Genomic DNA, 18,818 nt, shown 5'->3' with positions numbered 1-18,818 from the left:
GCCATAGTTTGCAAACAGGTTCACTTCCACCATCACCTGCATCCTGTCCAAGGCTTCCTGGTGCAGGTGGCTCAAGAGGATTAACATCCTAATTCTAAATGACCAGTTCAGAGTCCTCACATCAAAAGGTTAGGGTCAAGCCTTGGGCCCAGATTCTGAGTGCAAATCCCCCGGTACTCACTGATTAGCCCCAGCTTTAGCTCCTTGCCTCGGCAAGGAGTGGGGTCCCAGCCCTGCCCTCCAGATGCCAAGCTTCAGTGCCTTTCACCCTTCATCCTGGGAAGGTGCCTGATGGAGGAATCAGTGAAGTGCATGTCAGCCAGCACTCGAGGAAGGTTTCCAGGAGCAGAGGGGGAACCCTGGGAAGGTGTAGGGAAGAGGAGACCCCTGTTTCCCCCCACCCCACATATCCAGGAATGGATATTTGGGGGGAAGAGCCACTGTGTAGCCCCCTTCGTTGTTTATTTTGCCTTTAGTCTCCTGGAGGAGGACGAAGAAGAAGAAGGAGATTTGTGTCGTATCTGCCAGATACCTGGGGGGTCCCCCACCAATCCCCTCCTGGAGCCATGTGCCTGTGTGGGAAGCCTGCAGTTTGTTCATCAGGAGTGCCTGAAAAGGTGGCTGAAGGTGAAAATCACTTCAGGTAAGTGAGGAAGAAGGAACAGGAATGCACAAGAGCAGCACTGGGCCCAGGATTCCAAGCATTGAGCATCGCTGCAGCTGGTCCCCCAGCCCGGCTCACCTGCTCTCGGAACCCGGGAAGTCAGCTGTATGCAGAGTAGGGGTCAGAAGGGACTTATGTTTTATGCCAAGACTGAGATAACTTTCCTGAACCAAAGGGAGTTGATTTCTTTTTTTTTTTTTTTTTGGTTTTTGGTTTTTGGGCCACACCCGGCGGTGCTCAGGGGTTACTCCTGGCTGTCTGTTCAGAAATAGCTCCTGGCAGGCACGGGGGACCATATGGGACACCGGGATTCGAACCAACCACCTTAGGTCCTGGATCAGCTGCTTGCAAGGCAAACACCGCTGTGCTATCTCTCCGGGCCCAGGCAGCTGATTTCTAACCCCACCACAGGCCTGACTGAGAAGCCAGCTTGAACTCCTTGAAGGAAGGAAGCTATAAGGGGCTCAGTGGTTTAATTCTGGTTAAACCAGAGTCACCCAGCCACTCTGTTCTGCTCCCCTTGATTGGTAGGGGTAGGGGCTGTCACCTAAGACACAGCAAAGCTGCCACTGGGCAGGAGAGCTACAAAAAGCAACCACCTGAAGCCTGAGCCAGCTTGGAGAAAGGAGACCAGAGCTGGCTTCTGGGACTCTGTCTTCAAAGACCTCATGATTGGAGCTGTTGACTCTTTGTCCCCACTGAGATGTCATCCCCTGACTGTGGCCTCCTCACTGGGTTGGCCCTAGTTTTCTTGGCAAAGAGCAGGAAATTCCTTTAAAATATGGTGTTTTCAGGCCAGAGCCCTAGTACAGCAAGTAGGGAGTTTGCCTCAAATGGGGCTGACCTGGGTTTGATCTCCAGCATCCCAGATGGTCCCTTGAGCACCGCCAGGAGTAATTCCTCAATGTAGAGCCAGGAGTAACCCCTGAGCATCACCAGATGTGGTTGCAAAAAATGAATAAGTAGAATAATTTTCAGGAGCCAGGGAGGATGCTGAATATAAGGCACTTGCTTCGGGCACAGTTTGGGGTGGGGGGACAACAAAGCAGTAAAATCTGTACCTTAAGGAATGAGAGACGAGAGCACCATGAACATTCCAACTCTCTGAGCAAACTGCTTGCTTTCAGTCAAAGCTCTCTCAAAGTGCCTTAGCCCCAAGCTAAATCCCATCCCTCTGTTTTGTTCCTCGTTCCTCTCCTTACCCCAAATTGTCTTCCTCCCTGGGTTATCATTTTAGCTAACTCTCCCAGAACTCTCAGGACTTCAGAGAGCACTGGAGAAAAAAAGTGGGCTGTGTCCTGCAAAAGACTCTGACAGTGGCACTTTTATCTTACTAAAAATTTGGGCCAATTAAACATCTAGCACATGAAAAACTATCACGCATTAAATGTGTGGTGAAAGTGCTGCTAACAACTGCTGATAAATGCCAGCTCTTTCCACCTTCACATGGGCAGGCGGGCAGGATTAGACTGGAGTCCTATGAGATCCTCATAGCCTAAAGCATTGCAGCAAGCTGGAACAAACAAAGCAAACAAGAGAACTAAACGCTGATAAGGCAAGTCTCCAGAGCCTTGTGCTCTGAAATGCTCCATTGTTGAGGATTTCTTCACTGTTACAGTGGGGGAGTAGGGGAGGATGGGGGAGTAGTTCTGGAGTATAGAGACTGCACCCGCCTGTCTCAGATTGGTCCTCTTCTTGCAAAAGCACAGAGGAAAAAAAAAAAAAACAAAAAACACCATCTTTGGCCACAAGCAGCTCCCTACCCTACCCCACCCACCACCACTAGAGTAGAAGGTGTCAGCTACAAGTTTTGCTCACAGGCAAAGGTCACAGACAGTCTGGCCACTTCTGGCACAGCATATGCAGAAAAAAACGCTGATCAAGAAGCTTGTTTTTTCAAAATAGAATAGTCACATAGGAAGTGCCTGGTGTGTCTCTCCCCAGAAGGAGTCTGTCTGTGCACAGGCTCTGAGGTGGTCAGGCTGGTACAGTCACAGCCCCACTGCCCTCACTGTTCCCTAACAGGAAGCTGCCAGGGCCATTCTGGAAACCGCAGGGTCCCAGTGATTCTGCCATCACCAAGCCTCGCCCAGATTCTTGGCTTGGAGCTGTCTGAGATGGACAGAAAGCTGAGGCCCAACTGGCAAACACCTGTCTTAGGGGGACAGGGGCCTCCAGATGGTGATTCTGCTGTAAGAATCGGTGTGTTTGTTTATACCTAAACAGAAAGTCTCAGGACTTTCTGGTATATAAAGTTTACATAACAGTGAGAATGATCACAAAGGAACCGGTTCAGATTTCAGATTCAAGGTCATTTCCCAGAACGTGGTTGGCCTTAAAAAGAAGGTTGCCAGCCAGAAAAAGAGCTCAAGGGGCTGGAGTGCATTTCGGGAGTGACCCCTAAGCACTGGGATAAGAGGACCCAGGTGTAAGCCAAAAATAAAACCAAAACACTTTTACATAAAATAATAAATATTAAAAAAAAAGCCAGTGAGGGGTCAGGAAAGAGGCTCAGGGGCAGAGTGCATGCCTTGAGTGTGTGACACCCTGGGTTTGACCCCTGGCGTTGGGAAAATAATTAAAATGGACTCCCATAATTCACATTGTGGAAACACACAGCTCCCTCTCCAAATGCCAACACAAGAACACCCCAAGTGTTGGCACGGAGCAAACCCAGGTCCCACTGGCCAACATTCTCTCTCCTATTTCAGGGGCTGATCTGCACTCCGTGAAGACCTGTGAGATGTGTAAGAAAGGCCTGATCATTGACCTGGCCGACTTCAACATGACCGAGTTCTTCCAGAAGCACCAGCAGTTTCGGGTAAGCTCCTGGCCTATGTGAGTGGCCCTTCCTGAGGGGAGGATGGATGAGGCCTTGGCCAGGGCTTGGGGAGTCTGTTGGGCTCACTTCTAATACAAGGCCTCTTACTAAACTGGTGCCCTGGACAGAAAAAGTCTTAGTCACTGGTTCCTAGAGATAAAAGCAGGAAACTTTGCTAGCCCACTGGACACACATGAATAACCAAATCTGTTTGGCTCCACACCCTTATTTACTGAGCTCATTTAGGTTGAATAACAACAGGAAAATAAAACCAGCTTTGGTACCGTGGCAGAGATAAGAGGCCACAAGTTCAATTCCCAGTATCACTCCACATTACTTAGTGGATCTTCGGCACTTCTAGGTGTGATCCCAGAGCCACAGACAAGTGTGTGATTCTTGAGTGCAGAGTCAGAAGTAACCTCTGAGTGCCACTGGGTATGTCCCAAAAAGCAAAATAATAATTTCGAAGTTTTCAGTAATAATAAAAAAATCAAGGGGGCGGAGCCGTGGCGCAAGTGGTAAGGCGTCTGCCTTGCATGCACTAGCCTAGGATGGATCGTGGTTCAATCCCTCGGCATCCCATCTGGTCCCCCAAGCCAGGAGCAATTTCTGAGTGCATAGCCAGGAGTAAACCCTGAGCATCACCGGGTGTGGCCCCAAAATCAAAAGAAAAAAAAAGAAAAAGAAAATCAGCAGGTATGGCTCTCAATTTATATATCAGGTTACACTGAGGACCTGCTTTAAGGTGAATAAAAAACACCTACTGTGTGCTTTTTTTTGCGGAGGACTATACCAGCAATTCCTGGCTCTGTGCTCAGGAGTGACCCCAAAGTGGTGTCTTGTGATTCTAACCAGGGCCCCTGAGATATGAGACAAGTTTTAACCTCTACACCATTTCTTCTGCCCTCATGTACTTTCATGGCTTGAACTCTCCAGAGCATTGGGTTACATTTCCACTGCTGTGCAGAGTTCCTTCTACTCAGGTGGGGCTGTGAGAATATTTAGCCACGACCAGGACAGTCGTGAACTGCCCAACTTGCAGGCAAACACCTTTCCATCCAGAGCTGCCTTGTCAGTATGAAAGCCACAGGCAGGTAGTCACCGTCAATGTTCATGTAACTAAAGTGTTCAGGACACACCTGCTTCCAAAGCAGGATGCCAAGAAAGAGGGGAAGGAATCATAATTTTGTGTTTGTTTGTTTTGGGGCCACACCTGGCTGTAGCACTCAGGGCTCATTTCTGGCTCTGTGCTCAGAAATCAGTCCAGGCAGGTTCAGGGGACCAAATGGGATACCAGGAATCAAACCTAGGTTCATCCAGGGTCGGCTGTGTGCAAGACAAACATTCTACCGCTGCGCTCTCTCTGGTCCTGGAATCATAATTTCCTATCCATTCCATATTGAGATAACTGTTTGGATCTAGGGGTTAAATATATTACTCAGATATACTCATGTGCTCTTTTTCTGTTTGCTTCTCTCATGTGGCTATGAGGAATTTCCGAATGACATATGTGACTTGTCTTGTGGCTCACGTGGTATTTCCATGTTAATCTAGGAACCTGTACTGGTTAAGCCATAAATACTTATCAAGTGAAAATAACTCATTCTTACTATTTTCATTAATGATATAACCCACCACCATCACCACCCCCACCCCCACTCCCATTCCCCGCTCATAATTTTTTTCTAATAATCATTAGGAAAGAATAATTAGGGCCCTAGGAGAGCTTAGCATGAAGTTGGTGAGGTCGAGTTTCAGCCTGCCCCACTCCACATGCCGGCAGCTCTGTTAAGGGCATTCCTGGTGCTTCGGAGAATCTGAATTGTTTAGTCTGAAATGAGTCCAGGCATTACTTTTTTATTAATGTGCAAAATTCACATCACATGAAAGTTTAACTTTTTTAGTTTGGGACCTTATGCAGTAGTGCTCAAAGCTAGCTAGCTCTGTGCTCAGGGATCAAGCCTGAGGATGCATAGAAACCATTATCAGCCAACTTGGCTTATTCTTGGGGCCAAAGTCACAGTACAGTGGGTAAGGAGCTTGCCTTGCATGTGGGTAATGCAGGTTCTATCCCAGCATCTCAAGCCTACTAGAGTCATCCCTGAATGCAAAGACAGGAGTAAGCCCTGAGCACCATCAGATGTGGCCCCCACCAAAAGAGAAAGGAACATGCATGGGACCCACCTCAGCCCCACTGAATCAGTATGAGGTTGGGTGCAAGGGAACTGGGATTGAAAAGTAACTGTGTTGGAAAAGGAGCCACTCTGGTGCCTGTCTGCAAGTTCAATTCCGTGCCAGTAAAGTCAAAAGTCACAATTGTTATCTGACCTCAAATCAGTCATTTTTGTCATCCTGTCATTGAGCTGGACATGGAGACCCAGAGCAAATAGGTAGGTGTCTCTTCTGTCCCCCAATCTCATATCTAGATACTTGACCTGAATCGTATCTATAATTCTCACCTGGGTGTGGGAATGCTAGGGGTGAGGGCCTCCATCCTCGCTGGCCACAGACTGATGTCCTTGGGCAGACACATGCAGTCACCTAATCACCTGCAAACCTTGGAGCTTCTTGAGGACATATTTATTGAAAGACTTAATGGAGTCCCCGTTCCCCCATCCCCACCATGCTACCTGCTTCTTTGTGCCAGCTACATGGAGAATTTTCAAGGGAGCTAAACTATGAACTAAATGAGGGGGGAAAGGGAGAGAAAATGTCTGCTGAGTGGGCTGAGCCCTGCAGAACACTGATATTAAGGCTCTCATGCCTGTTCTCTTTCAGGGAGATCCTTGTCCCACTCTGCACACCAACTCCCAAGTGTGACCAGATAGGGGTTTTATCAGCGGAGGAGTGGATGGCGAGCTACCCAGAGACTAGCACCTCCAATACAGAGTTTGTTTTGTAACTTGCCCCACACACATGGGGCACCGCTGGGACTCACAGGATGACCTGAAACTGCCCCGTGTTCATGCCCCAAGCAAAGGACATACAGAGAGGAGCCACCGCAGTTTATGGGATTGCGTGGCATGTTCCCTTCCACAGACCAGAAAGGAGACACTGGCTGCTAGGAGTGGCTTTTCCAAATGATCTGCAGAAAACATTAGTGGCTATTTCCCCATCTGCATGCCTCCAGGCCTTGTTGAGTCATAAAACATAAATGATTTCCCTGAGTGCTTTGACAAGCCCAATGGTTCCGTGCCATGTTCCAGCTAATTGATTTGCCATCCAGCCTTGGGTTCACTTCGAGGCTTACCAGGGGACAATATCCAAGGCCAAGGGGAGTGCGAGAGGAGACCAGACTTGGTGCCTGGGGAGGTGCTCAGTGGGAGGTTAGGAAGGCTTCCCAGATGAGGCGGCAAGAGGAACAAATTTGAAGGAAGGCACAGGGCTGCATCGAGAGGTAATTAAGAGAACAGCGAAAGAAGTGGCTTCTGCCTGCTCTTGACTAAGGCAGAGGAGCCCTTAAACAGGACTGAAGGCTGAAAATAGACCAACTGCCAAGGACAATTGCTGGAACTTTTTATTTCATTTCACTTTTGGTTTTTGGCCCACACCCCGTGGTGCTCAGGGATCATACCGAATAATGTTAAAGGGGCCGCATAGGGTGTCACATGCAAGACAAATGCTCTCCCTCCAGCCCAATCTCCCTCCAGCCCCAGGTGTTGGGGTCTGTAAAGGTGGGTCTATGGGCCATGGTGATAGTACAACAGGTTGTGTATTTACCTTGCATATGACCAACCTGGGCTTGATCCCTGACATCCCATATAATCTCCAAGCTTGTCAGTTTATTCCTGAGAAAGTTTTCAGTTGGTGGAGTTCCATGCCTCCCCCTGACCCCTTGACTCGAGCCCTTCCCTTCTCAGTACTTCATCCTGAAAGAAGCACTCTGTATCCGTTCCCAGAAGGGACTGGGGAGTGGCCTTCCCTGGAAGGAAGGTGATCGAGGTCTCCATGTCAAGGCCCGTCTGGCTTCCTCTTTGCCAAGGGTGGTTCATAGGCCACGCCCCAAACTTCTGTTATTTTGGGGTTTTTTTTGGGGGGGGGGACACCCGTCGGTGCTCAGGAGTCACTCCTGGCTGTCTGCTCAGAAATAGCTCCTGGCAGGCACGGGGGACCATATGGGACACTGGGATTCGAACCAACCACCTTTGGTCCTGGATCGGCTGCTTGCAAGGCAGACACTGCTGTGCTATCTCTCCGGGCCCAAGTGCCTGAACTTCTATCCCAGAGATACCCCACAGCTGCAGAGCAGAGATGAGGCCATTGACTTCCTGATGCTCCTGTCCAGGACAGGTACAAGGGTCAGGCCTGGCAGCACAAAACCCAGAACTAAAAGCCAAAAAACAAAAAAACAAACAAAACAAAACAAAAAAAAAACCCTCAGCCCCAGAACCAATAAGAAAAGGAAACTCTAAGAGCCCACCAAATTAAAGCCCAAAGACAACACACCAAGGCCAGCAGAATGGACAGAAGGGAGAGTAATAGGTTGATGGAGATGCCCAATGGTCAGGAAAGCATCAAGCATCACCTGGAAGGGCAGGTGGGAGAGGGCCTTCCAAAGGGACACATAGCATACCAGCTGTCCTTGGGTCTTGGTCCCGCCTCAGGCAGGAAGACCTACCCTGGACACACACACACACACACACACACACACACACACACACACACACACCTGCCTCTCACACGCACCGAGCACACAGGTCCTCGCTCTGCCCCTTCAGTGCCTTCAACCCTCCCTCGTTCTGCAGCATTTTCACATATAAGTCCAGGGCGAAGACCTGGCACCAATGGTCCAGGCACACCAGGGAAGGGACTTCTGTCACTACCCACATACTCTTTGCCCACTGTGGGACTTCAGCATCCCACCACCCTCAATCAGGATCATCTGAAGACTCCTTCCTCTTGGAGGTTTCTCTCACCTCACAACTGCGCCTGCTGCTGCTGACCAAGCTCTCTCTCCCCAGACTGAGGCTTCCCTCACCAGGGGCTGCTCTCACAAGCCACTGCTCAGGCTCTGCTCCTGGCCTGGAGCTTCCTCCAGGGTGCCCTCAGGCTGAGGTGAGAGGAATCTCAAATGGCTGCCCAGGTCTCTGCATTTCCTCAGGGAAGGACAGGAAATGGACTCCAGCCCCATTTCTGCTCCTCCTCGGCCTTGGTTCTTGCATACTTTGGGGCATGAATTATTTTTGTGAAGAGGATTCTAGAACCCCATCCTTGGTGCTTTGAGGTCACCTATGGAGCCTGTGCTCCAGCTCTTTGAGCCACCTTCCTGGTCCAACCATCGTGCCCCTTGTGGAGGAGCCTCAGCGTTTTCTTTTCCTTGTGTAGACACAAAGCCAGCTGATGAATTCAGGCTTGTACCTGGTGCTTCTGCTTCACCTCTATGAGCAACGGTTTGCAGCACTCATGAGACTCAGCTCTAACCTGGTCACCATAGAAAGGGTAAGTCAGGCCCGCCCGAACCCCATGTAGCACCCCCAACCTGCAGGACTATTTATCAGTTGTGCAATCTGGTGGGATAGGACCCTGCCCATGTGATAACATTGACAACATTGATGGAGTGGATGGACAGTGGCCCTCTAGCCAAAGGGGGATGGAGGGATGATGGTCACCTAGTGGCTCATATTAAATGTAAGTGGTCATTAAAGTCATCGATGGTCATCTGAGCAAGGGAGTATAAGGAGAGCTACCTACCGAAACAGAGACCAGCCAGATAGTCCGGGACACACACACACACACACACACACACACTCACACATGCTCTTATACTCACACTCACACTCCTACACACTAATACTCAAACTCTCACATTCTTTTTTTTTTTTTTTTTTTTTGGTTTTTGGGCCACACCCAGTGACGCTCAGGGGTTACTCCTGGCTATGCGCTCAGAAGTCGCTCCTGGCTTGGGGGACCATATGGGACGCCGGGGGATCGAACCGCGGTCCGTCCAAGGCTAGCGCAGGTAAGGCAGGCACCTTACCTCCAGCGCCACCGCCCGGCCCCAAACTCTCACATTCTTACTCACACTAACACTCCAGATCCCATACCCTCACTCTCATATGTTCCTACTACTCACACTCAACAGACACATTTACATTCCTGCTGACGCATGCAGACTCACACTCAGCACTCAGGTTTACTCAGAATCACTCAAGCACACTCATACAAACACGTTAACACACGCACTCAGGAAAACTCAGACTTATACTCTCATGTACTCACACACTGACGTGTACTCACATACACACAACACATGGGCACACAGTGAAGGCTCTTTCCTTTTAAATACACCAGGGTCTCTGCTGCCTGTTTCACTCTGAAATTTAGGGATCCTTAACTAGGGAGTTGGGAGCTGGGGAGCCAAGCAATAAAGGTTACTGGTGCTGTCACCATTTGTTATTAGAGAAAAACGAACTTGGGTCTAGAGATAGCACAGTGGGGAAGGCGCTTGCCTGGCACATGGACATCCTGGATTCATTCCCCAGCATCCTATATGGATCCCTGAGTCCCACCAGGAGGATCCCTGAACACAGAGCCAGGAGTAAGAGAGCCTGGGTGACTAGCCTTCAGTTTTGAGAGAATAGGACAACCATGCTGAGAGGGCCTTTGAATTTTGGGGGCCCTACTTGGGCTTCCCAGCTCATCCTACAGCTCAGGCACCTGGAGTGCTGCAGGTCCTTGTCACCTTTGAAAGCAGGAGGATGGACAGGCTCTTGCCATAGTCCTCTCACCCAACTGATTAGTTCTTCTGGAGGTAGAATGAATTTTACCTCTAAAAGTTAGAAGTTATTATACCTCAGAGGGCCAATTGCACCCCAAAAATAGGAAGCTAGACACGATCTCCCGTTGGTGGAAACTCCCTATTCAATGAGATGGCAGGAGGCGTGTCTCTGCAGCCCTGGGGAAACGGAGGCAGCAGCAGCGCCACCCTCTCCACAACCATGAAGGCTTCTTCAGAAGAAACTGCATCTGTCCATCATGGACAGAAAGAGACCTGAAGTCCAAGATGCTTCCTCATTGGTCAGGCAGCTGCCCTAGTGATAGGGCCCACCCCAATCCACCCCCAGCCTGCTACAAAGCCCCTCTTGAGAGAGGCAGTTCTTTTTTTTGTTTTGTTTTGTTTTGTTTGCTTTTTAGTTGAATCACCATGAGATACAGTTACAAAGTTGTTCATGATTGAGTTTCAGTCATAAAATGACCAACACCCATCTCTTCACCAGTGCTCATTTCCCACCACCCTCCCTCCCCTCTGGCTGCCTCTGCAGTAGTCTCTTTCTCTCAGTCTCTTTGTCTGTCTCTGTCTCAGCCTTCCTTTCTCTCTCTTACTGTGGTTTGCAATATGGTTCCTAAAAGGAGACGCTTATCTATCACTTTCCCTCCTTTCAGCACCCAGTTCTTGTCCAGAGTGGTCATTTCCAACTATCATTGTCCTAGTGGTGCCTTCTCTGCCCTAACCGCCCTCCTCCCCCACGCTTTGTGGCAAGCCTCCTACCCTGGGCCAGTCCTAGAGAGACAGTTCCGAGCACGGGGCCCACACCCTGGCCCCTGGCACAAAGGACTCCCACTGAGTGCACAGGGATTCCCATTGTGGCTCAAAATGCCATAAAGCCAGAACAAAGAGGAAGCGGGAGCCTGGCAGAGAAGACAAGCGCTTGTTTAAAAGCCAGCAGCAAGGCAAGTGGCCAATTAGCACTGCCCTTCACCCCGAGGCCTGCAGCGACCTTCTGGCAGATTTCTGCCCTTCAGCTCGGTGGTCACCCTGCCAGAGCAGTCCTGGTCTGTGAAGGTGACCAGGGCTGATGGCGGCATCCTTAGCCCTGTGGGCACTGAGTGCCACCCCTGCCCGGGTTCTCTCGGCCTTCCCTGGCTCTCCCGACCTTCCCCTTGCCCTTGCCCCATCAGGTGAGACCCAGGACTCCCGGACTTCTGGCACACCCGCAGCCCAGGGGAGCCGCACAGCTGTTCCCAGTTGCCTTGGAAAAACAATTCATTTCTCATTGTCTTCTTCCTCATAGTTGTCAAGAAATTACTCACAGCCCAGACCAGAAGAAAGTGAAAGTAGGTTGGGGGTCTGTCCTGCCGTTTGGGTTTTTTTTTTCTTTTTTTTTTGTCTTTAGGGCTTTTTTTTTTGTATTTTGTTCTGTTGTTGTTTGTTTTTGAGGGTTTACTGTCACTGCGTTGAGGCCATGAGGGAGAAATCGGGGAGCAGTGAAGATTTTAATTCCTCCTGCCAAAAGAGTGGGGGGTTCAAGTCATGTGGCCTGTCTGCTACCTAAACACACACACACACACACACACACACACACACACACACACACACACACACACACACACACACACACACACACACCCTGATTGGGGGTGTGCTTAGCCCTGGGCAGAAATGGGTTTCCCTATCAGTAGCCCCAGTTAGGCAGGGGAGGCCTAATTCTAGCAGGAGGCTGCAGGACTCAACTTTCCTGGGTCCTTGTGCCCCAGCAGATTTTTCTGGAAGGAGTTTGACAAGTGCATGAGAGTCTTAGGACAGGGGATCCCAGCCAGCCGGGCTTTGCCTTTAGGATGTGAGACACAGGGTGCGGGGACACTGGGGCCACACGGGGATGTGGAGGGCAGGGGAGTAAGTGATGGGGGGGGGTGTGTCTATGTGGGGTTTATAAAAATGCAGATCCACTGGTCCTTCGGGTGATGGGCCGGGCCTGGGGACACAAGGCTGACGATCAGGGCCGAATGAGGAACCTAGGAAATCCCATTTGTCATTCAGCGACATGGGCTGCTCTCAGAGCCTCGGGTGCGTCCTTCCCTCGGTGCAAAAAGGGGTCCAGGAGAGCCGCCTGGGCACCACTGTAGGAGTGCAGCCGAGTCCCCAGGGGAGATTGTACGGAGGTCTGCGAGGGCCCTTGTGTCCAGAGTGCACCCCAACACCCCCACCCAGGTCGGGGCGCACTATGGACATATAGCCTTGGATAAAAGCTGCTGAGTCTTGCTCAGGACAGGTCCTGCCCACAGGCCCCGGGAGGACAGTGCCCGCCCGGAGGTGCCCCAGTCTCGGCCGCGCCCCTCCTCTCCGTTCCTGCCGCGGGGGGATCTGCTGCTTGGGGCGCGCCCAGAGGCCTCGGCCGGCCAAGGGTGGCCTCTAGTGCCCAGTGCTGGGCACTGCAGACTGCACTCCGGGAGACTCCCATGGGGGAACACCGGGGTGTGCAGAGGGACACCCGGACACCCTGTGCTCAGGTGCAGCTAAGGGGACCGCTATGCACCGGGGCACGGGGCGACCCCCTGTGAATGAGGGCACGGGGCGATGAACACCTCTGGAGGACAGCAAAGCAACCCTAGGGTGGTGCTTAGAAAGGGGCTTCCCTGCCAGTCCCTTGGGCTCCCTTTTTCACCAATCCTGAGCCAGGAACTAGTGTGGGGGCAGCTGTTCTACCTGGAACTGTCCCTCCTGCCTAGCTGCAAGTGCCTGCCCCAGGTCTATAGGGACCTGGCAATTGGCACCTGAGCCAGGGTGGCCCCAGCGGATTCGCCAGTCAGTGCCCGCCCGAGCATTTCTCCAGGCCCCTGCCTCGACTCACCTGGCTAGCAGCACTTGGCTAAGATCTGCTGCCAGAGCTGAGTCACAGCTGTGATCTGCCACCTTGGCAGGTGACAGAGAGGGAGAAGGCTCAGCATCACGCACACTAGGTGGTACAGAAAGATGCCAACACCTCTGTGACTGCAGTGCTCGTGCCTGCCTGCTTGCTGAACCCTATCTCCTAATGCAGACCGCACATTGGCACAATAGGTGCCACCAAGGGCAGCTGGGACAAGCCCTGGGCATGCCCAGGTCCGACCACTTCTCCTGGCTCCGTGACACTGGTCCCCCAGCTGCCTTTCAGATGCACAAATGACTCTCCCACAGCTAAGCTCAGGCTGGGGAGGAACAGGGGGAACAAGGTGGCCTGCAGTCATGGAGACAGTATGGGTGGGGCAGGAACAAGGACAGGTCAGAGCAGTGCACACATACCCTTTCTTGCACACATAGGCACACACACACAATTTCACCATCACACACACACCCTCATACAGACCCTAATACAAATAAACCCTCATAACATTCACTCAGACACACATCTACACACACACACATATACACACACCTGCTTTGAGGGAGAGCAGGAGGGGTGAGGGATGGGGGCTGAAAGCCCAGGCAGTGATGGGTGTTGAGGCCCCTCCCCAAAGAAGAAAAGAGACAGGCAATGCCTTCTCATCCCCCCACCAGGACCCTGTACCTCCCTCACTAACTCTGAAGGAAGACCTTGGCCCTCTCTGTGGGGGAACACACTCCAGGCCTTTGCCTGCATGGGCAGGGTAGTGTACAGATCCCAGCTGTCAGGCCTCTGTTGCCCACACTGGCCCTGGAATAGGGATCTGGGCTCATGTACCCCGAGGTCAGCCATAGCACTCCAGCCTAGAGATGTTCTTGCCTTCCAGATTCCGAGGTGGGCGATGAAAGTGGACTGCAATCGCCAAGCAATCGCCGGGTTATCTAGCAAGGGAGCGCGCCCAGGAGCTTTGGGGAGCTCTCTCCCCACAGAGGTCCCTCCTGTGTCCCAGCGCCACCCTCCCTCCTCCTGACCCAACAAGCTGGTGTTCACTGTCACCCTATGCTGCTCTCTGCTTGGATGTGGCCAGACAGCGAGGGTCCAGCCGCCAAGCCCTGGAGAGCCATTGACCCTGCCACCCAAGTCCAAGGGGCCCTGTTTGGCAGCCCCATGGCCACTGGACCCTCTGCTGCAGTGCAGGTCCAGGCCTGAGCAGAGCTGTATGCTCAGTAAACTGATTTTATTCAGCCACCTCTGCCTCGTATTTGTGCCCATCTGTCTGGACAAAGGCCCTGGGAACCACAGAGCTCAAAGCCTCCACCACTGTGCCTCTCCCCTGGGAATGACATGGCCTGGATACCCATGGACTCAGATAGGCTGGACTGGCTACCTGGGTGGGTCTCCAGGATCTAGTTAGACCCCCACTTCATATCTTAGGGCCCCAAGACTGGACTGTGCCTTGGAACAAAGAAAGGTCAGAGATTAGTGAGAAAACTATGTGTTGGGAAAGGTACAGAAGAAAGAGGAGATAGATTGGGGAGGGGGGAGAGATCAAGAAATGGAGGAAGCCAGCTTCTGATAATACATGGAAATCCACGATGCTAGGACTAGGAGATGCTCAATGGGTTTTGGGGGTCCTGTATTTGACCCTCAGTACCACATGGTCATCTGAGCACTGCTCGAAGTGATTTCTGAGTACTACTGGGTGTGGTCCCCAAACAAACAAAATATAAAAGTGCAAAGAACCTAGAAGAATCAATCCAGTAAATAGCTCCATTCCTAGAGCCACAGAGAGGACAGGGGTTAAGAACTTGCATGTTGACCCTGGTTTGATCCCCGACTAGGGGATATCTCGGTGACAAACCACTGACCTTGTAGACTTGAAGAAGCAAGCTGAATCCCTGGCAATGCGCCCCCCACCCCACCCCCGTGTCAGGGATGAGCCCATAGCATTGCCGTGTGAGCCCCTAGAAAACTGTGACCCACCACAGTCTCAGCAAGCTCCAAAAGCAAAGGGGTTTGAATATCACAACCAAGAGTGGGGTCTCCCATGGGGCCGGGCGGTGGCGCAAGAGGTAAGGTGCCTGCCTTGCCTGCGCTAGCCTTGGAAGGACCACAGTTCGATCCCCCGGCGTCCCATATGGTCCCCCAAGCCAGGAGCAACTTCTGAGCGCATAGCCAGGAGTAACCCCTGAGCGTCAACGGGTGTGGCCCAAAAACCAAAAAAAAAAAAAAAAGAGTGGGGTCTCCCATCCTGCCCCACCCCAACACAAATGCAGTATTTAGCCCAAATCTTTCTGAGAAAATGGGTTTTTAATTTTCATTTTATTTGTGTGTATATTATGTGTGGGTGTGTTAAAGGGGTGTGTGTGTGTGTGTGTGTGTGTGTGTGTGTGTGTGCAGGGACCAGAGCCAGGGCCTACAGTGCACTGAGCCACTTCCCAGCCTCCGGGGCCTTTATTTTTAAACTAGTTTGAAGTTGACTGAAGATAACAGATGTGTCCCAGAGCTGATGCCAAAAAACATCTGCCAACAAGTCTAGTGGCATCTGGGAATCCACCAGGGCTGCCTCAGCCACAGAAGGGGCAGCAGGTCAGAGCGTCTCCTGGATGGAGACTTTTGCTGTTTATATCAGCCTGGCCTCACGCCTAGGGGGACTCCAGGACTAGCTGCCACACAAGAGTGGCTCTGTGAAAGGGGAGGAGGGGGTATATCATCGGTACCACCCTCCCCTCAGTCATAGGAGCCCCATTGATGAAGATCAGTACTGAAAAGGCTCTCTTCCTTCTCTGACAGATTGGGAATAAAGCCAGGATAGAGAAACTGAGGCACCGTGGGTGAACTCAGGGTGGTCACCACAAACATATGTATTTGTGTTTGGGAGCCACACATGAGCTCTGGGAATGTATGTGGTGCCTGGAATTGAAAATGGTGTGAAGGTGTGCAAGGCAACAAGGAAAGTACATGATGCCCACCGCTGGGGAGCTCAGCCCCACAGGGAAAGCCAAAGGAAGGTGCTGTGTCTCGGGTAATGTCTGGACCAGGCAGCTGGGAGAGGCCTAAATCATCTCACATCTGCAAGGCAGATGTGAACCCATGCATGACTGCTGGAGGAACGTGGAAGAGGGTTCTACGAAAAAACCATCAGGATATAAAGATGAAGGAGAGCCTGAGGCCAAGCTGGTCAGAGATGTGGTTCTGGGTCAAACCTGAGGACCTCAGAACCAGGAATATCAACAGAGACCAAGGCCAGGCCCAGAGTCCTTGGTGATCTAATGATGTCCCAGCTTATGCAGACACAAAATTCCTCCCCCAGCTATTCATATTGTGTCCCCCATCCTTGAATCCTCAGATTGGCTAATACCCATCCACAATGCTCTCAGCTGTCTTCTGAGTCCAAGTTACCACTTATTTTATAGTCAACCATCCCAAGAGCCAGAGAGATAATACAGTGCATAAGGTATTTGCATGCAGCTGAATGTGGTTGGATCCCCAGAATCCATATTGTTTCCCAGGAGTAATCCCTGAGCACAGAGCCAGGAGTAAGCCCTGAGCGCTGCTTAGTGTAGCCCAGAAAGCAAAAATAACTATCCATGAGCATATTAGTGTCTAGAATTTCAACAGAGGGAATGGGGTGGCTCAGTAAATAAAAGTACCTGCTTGGGCCAGACTGATAGTATAGTGAGGAGGACGCTTGCTTTGCATGTGGCTGACCCAGATTTGATGCCCAGCACTACATGTGATTCCCTGAGTCCCCCAGGAATGATCCCTGAGCACAGAGCCAGGAATAACCACTGAGCACCACCAGGCACATCACAAAAAAAAAAAAAAAAAATGAAAGAAAATAGCAACTGCCTTGCAAACTGTGAGGCCATGAGTTCAATCCCCAAAGCACTTCCCACAAGGTCAGAGCATAGTCCATGCAGTTCTGCAGAAATCCACAACCAGAGATGCACAAGTACTAAAGGGTGAGACCCCCAGGGAACAAGGATGTGATTTCGCAACCCAAGGATGATTTGACTCCTCTCCTGCAAGCATCACAATCTAGTGTATGTGTCCCTTCACTGCTAACAAGAGCCCTGGCAGAAGTAATGGGGAAAATTTTTTTTAATCATCCAATCCTGGGGCCGAAGAGAGAGTAGTGTGTAAGATTTGCAAGCTGTCAATCCAAGTTTGATCTCCAGTACCACATAGGGTCTCCTAAGCCTCACCAGGAGTGATTCCTGGGAAAAAGCTAGGAGTAAACCCTGAGAACCGCCAGTGTGACCCAAACTCTCCTCACCCACCCACCCGAAAAAGAAAAGTTCATCCAGTTCCCTGCTTCCCCCCAAACTTCAGGTCTCTGTATGGCCCTATAGTCCCATCCTGGCTACCCCATCACTCCTCTTCCTCCTCATCCTCTTCTTCCTCCTCCTCTTATTCTTCTTCCTTCTCTTTCTCTTCCTCCTCCTGCTGCCTCATGGAAAGAGGTTGGAGAAAACTTACAAGAAGAGGTCAAACTTAGCCCTCACATTCCAATACTCTGGACACTCTCCCAGACATGCTGGGTGGAGACAGTCTGGATCAGATACAAGATCCAGGGTCCCACCAGTGCTTCTGCCTGCCAGCTGCTCACAGAGCAAGGCAAAGAGCCAGGCATAGGGCTGGGCACAGAGCCGGGCACAGAGTAGGGCACAGAGCCGGGCCACTATGTGTGCTGTCTGGCAAGTTCTCTTCAGGCTTCCCATTCTCAGTCCTTGGAGCACAAGGGCAGAGGTTTGGACCACACCTGGCAGTGCTCGGGTCACGCAGTAGTGACTTAGGAATGGCTGGACTACAAGGCATGTGCTTCAATCCTTTACTAACTGACTGGCCCCCTTCTCCCATCTCAGCTGTCATAGCATGGCCCACCACCATGTAAGACAAGTCAATAGCAAAGGGGCAGGAGCACAATGCTGCCAATGTCATGAAGCCTGCAGAAGGCACATCCTTGTCCCTGCAATCCGGTACAGGAAAGATGCCATCCATGGGCTTCCGGGCCTCAGAAAAGCTGCAAAGGTGTCAGCATGGTTCAGAGCACCACAGACCAAGCTGCAGAGACCCTTATGAACAGGGATGTCTCTGGATTATGGAAGACAGAAGATGTGGGTCAATACAGTAGCAAGTTAGCGTGTGCTTAGACAACTTCAGGAATCCAATCACTGCAAGGAGGAACTTTGCTGCATGTTGAGAGATGGCAGGGAATGGCTGGGAAGTGCTTGGATCCCTGACAGGAGGCAGGACCATGTTCATATCCTGCCTGCACCCCTTGAAGCCCCTAACTCCCCCCAGTTCATTTCCCCTTCCCTACTCCTCCCTGCTTGTCTTGGGATCCTCCCTCATTCTTCACTTTATCCCTGCAAGGCCTCAAGAGGCACCAGCTTGGCTGCTTGGCAGGCTGGCACCTCTGGGGGAGCCAGGCCATGTGGCTGGCACAGTCCTGGCCTCTTGTGCCTCTGAGTGCTGCCCACTGGGCAAGAACAACCCGCCAGGATTCGTGCAGGGTGGAGTGGCCAACTCCAGCTGGATAGAGAGAAGCTGGGGAAAGGCCTGCCAACCTTGTGGCAATTCAGGGGTTCCATGAGGGGCCCCAAAGTCCCAGGACCAGCAAGTAGCACTATGCTTTGCAGAAGGGTTCTTTGTGGGTGTTGGACACACCAGAACTTTGACGGTAGCTGTGGTGGTGTGAGGCTGAATAATAGAATCCCCATCACAAACCAACAAGACGGAAACTCAG

The 18,818-nt window shown here is 51.5% G+C and overlaps 1 protein-coding gene across 1 annotated transcript in view; it reads left to right on the top strand.

Annotated features, from left to right (window-relative positions):
* MARCHF10 (membrane associated ring-CH-type finger 10) overlaps window positions 1-14,180 on the top strand; it is a 74,201-nt gene extending 60,021 nt beyond the window's left edge. Inside the window, exons 7-11 of the mRNA XM_049779090.1 lie at window positions 477-643; window positions 3,376-3,485; window positions 8,811-8,924; window positions 11,498-11,540; window positions 13,953-14,180. Of these exons, the coding sequence (XP_049635047.1) occupies window positions 477-643; window positions 3,376-3,485; window positions 8,811-8,924; window positions 11,498-11,540; window positions 13,953-14,011 (493 nt within the window). The 3' untranslated portion in view covers window positions 14,012-14,180. The remainder of the gene's footprint in view (window positions 1-476; window positions 644-3,375; window positions 3,486-8,810; window positions 8,925-11,497; window positions 11,541-13,952) is intronic.
* Window positions 14,181-18,818: the final 4,638 nt, after the last annotated feature.

Source organism: Suncus etruscus, chromosome 1 (genome assembly GCF_024139225.1).
Source record: "Suncus etruscus isolate mSunEtr1 chromosome 1, mSunEtr1.pri.cur, whole genome shotgun sequence".
Lineage (NCBI taxonomy): Eukaryota > Metazoa > Chordata > Mammalia > Eulipotyphla > Soricidae > Suncus > Suncus etruscus.
The sequence above is the reverse complement of the archived record's forward strand: the minus strand, read 5'-3'. Positions and strand labels throughout refer to the sequence as shown.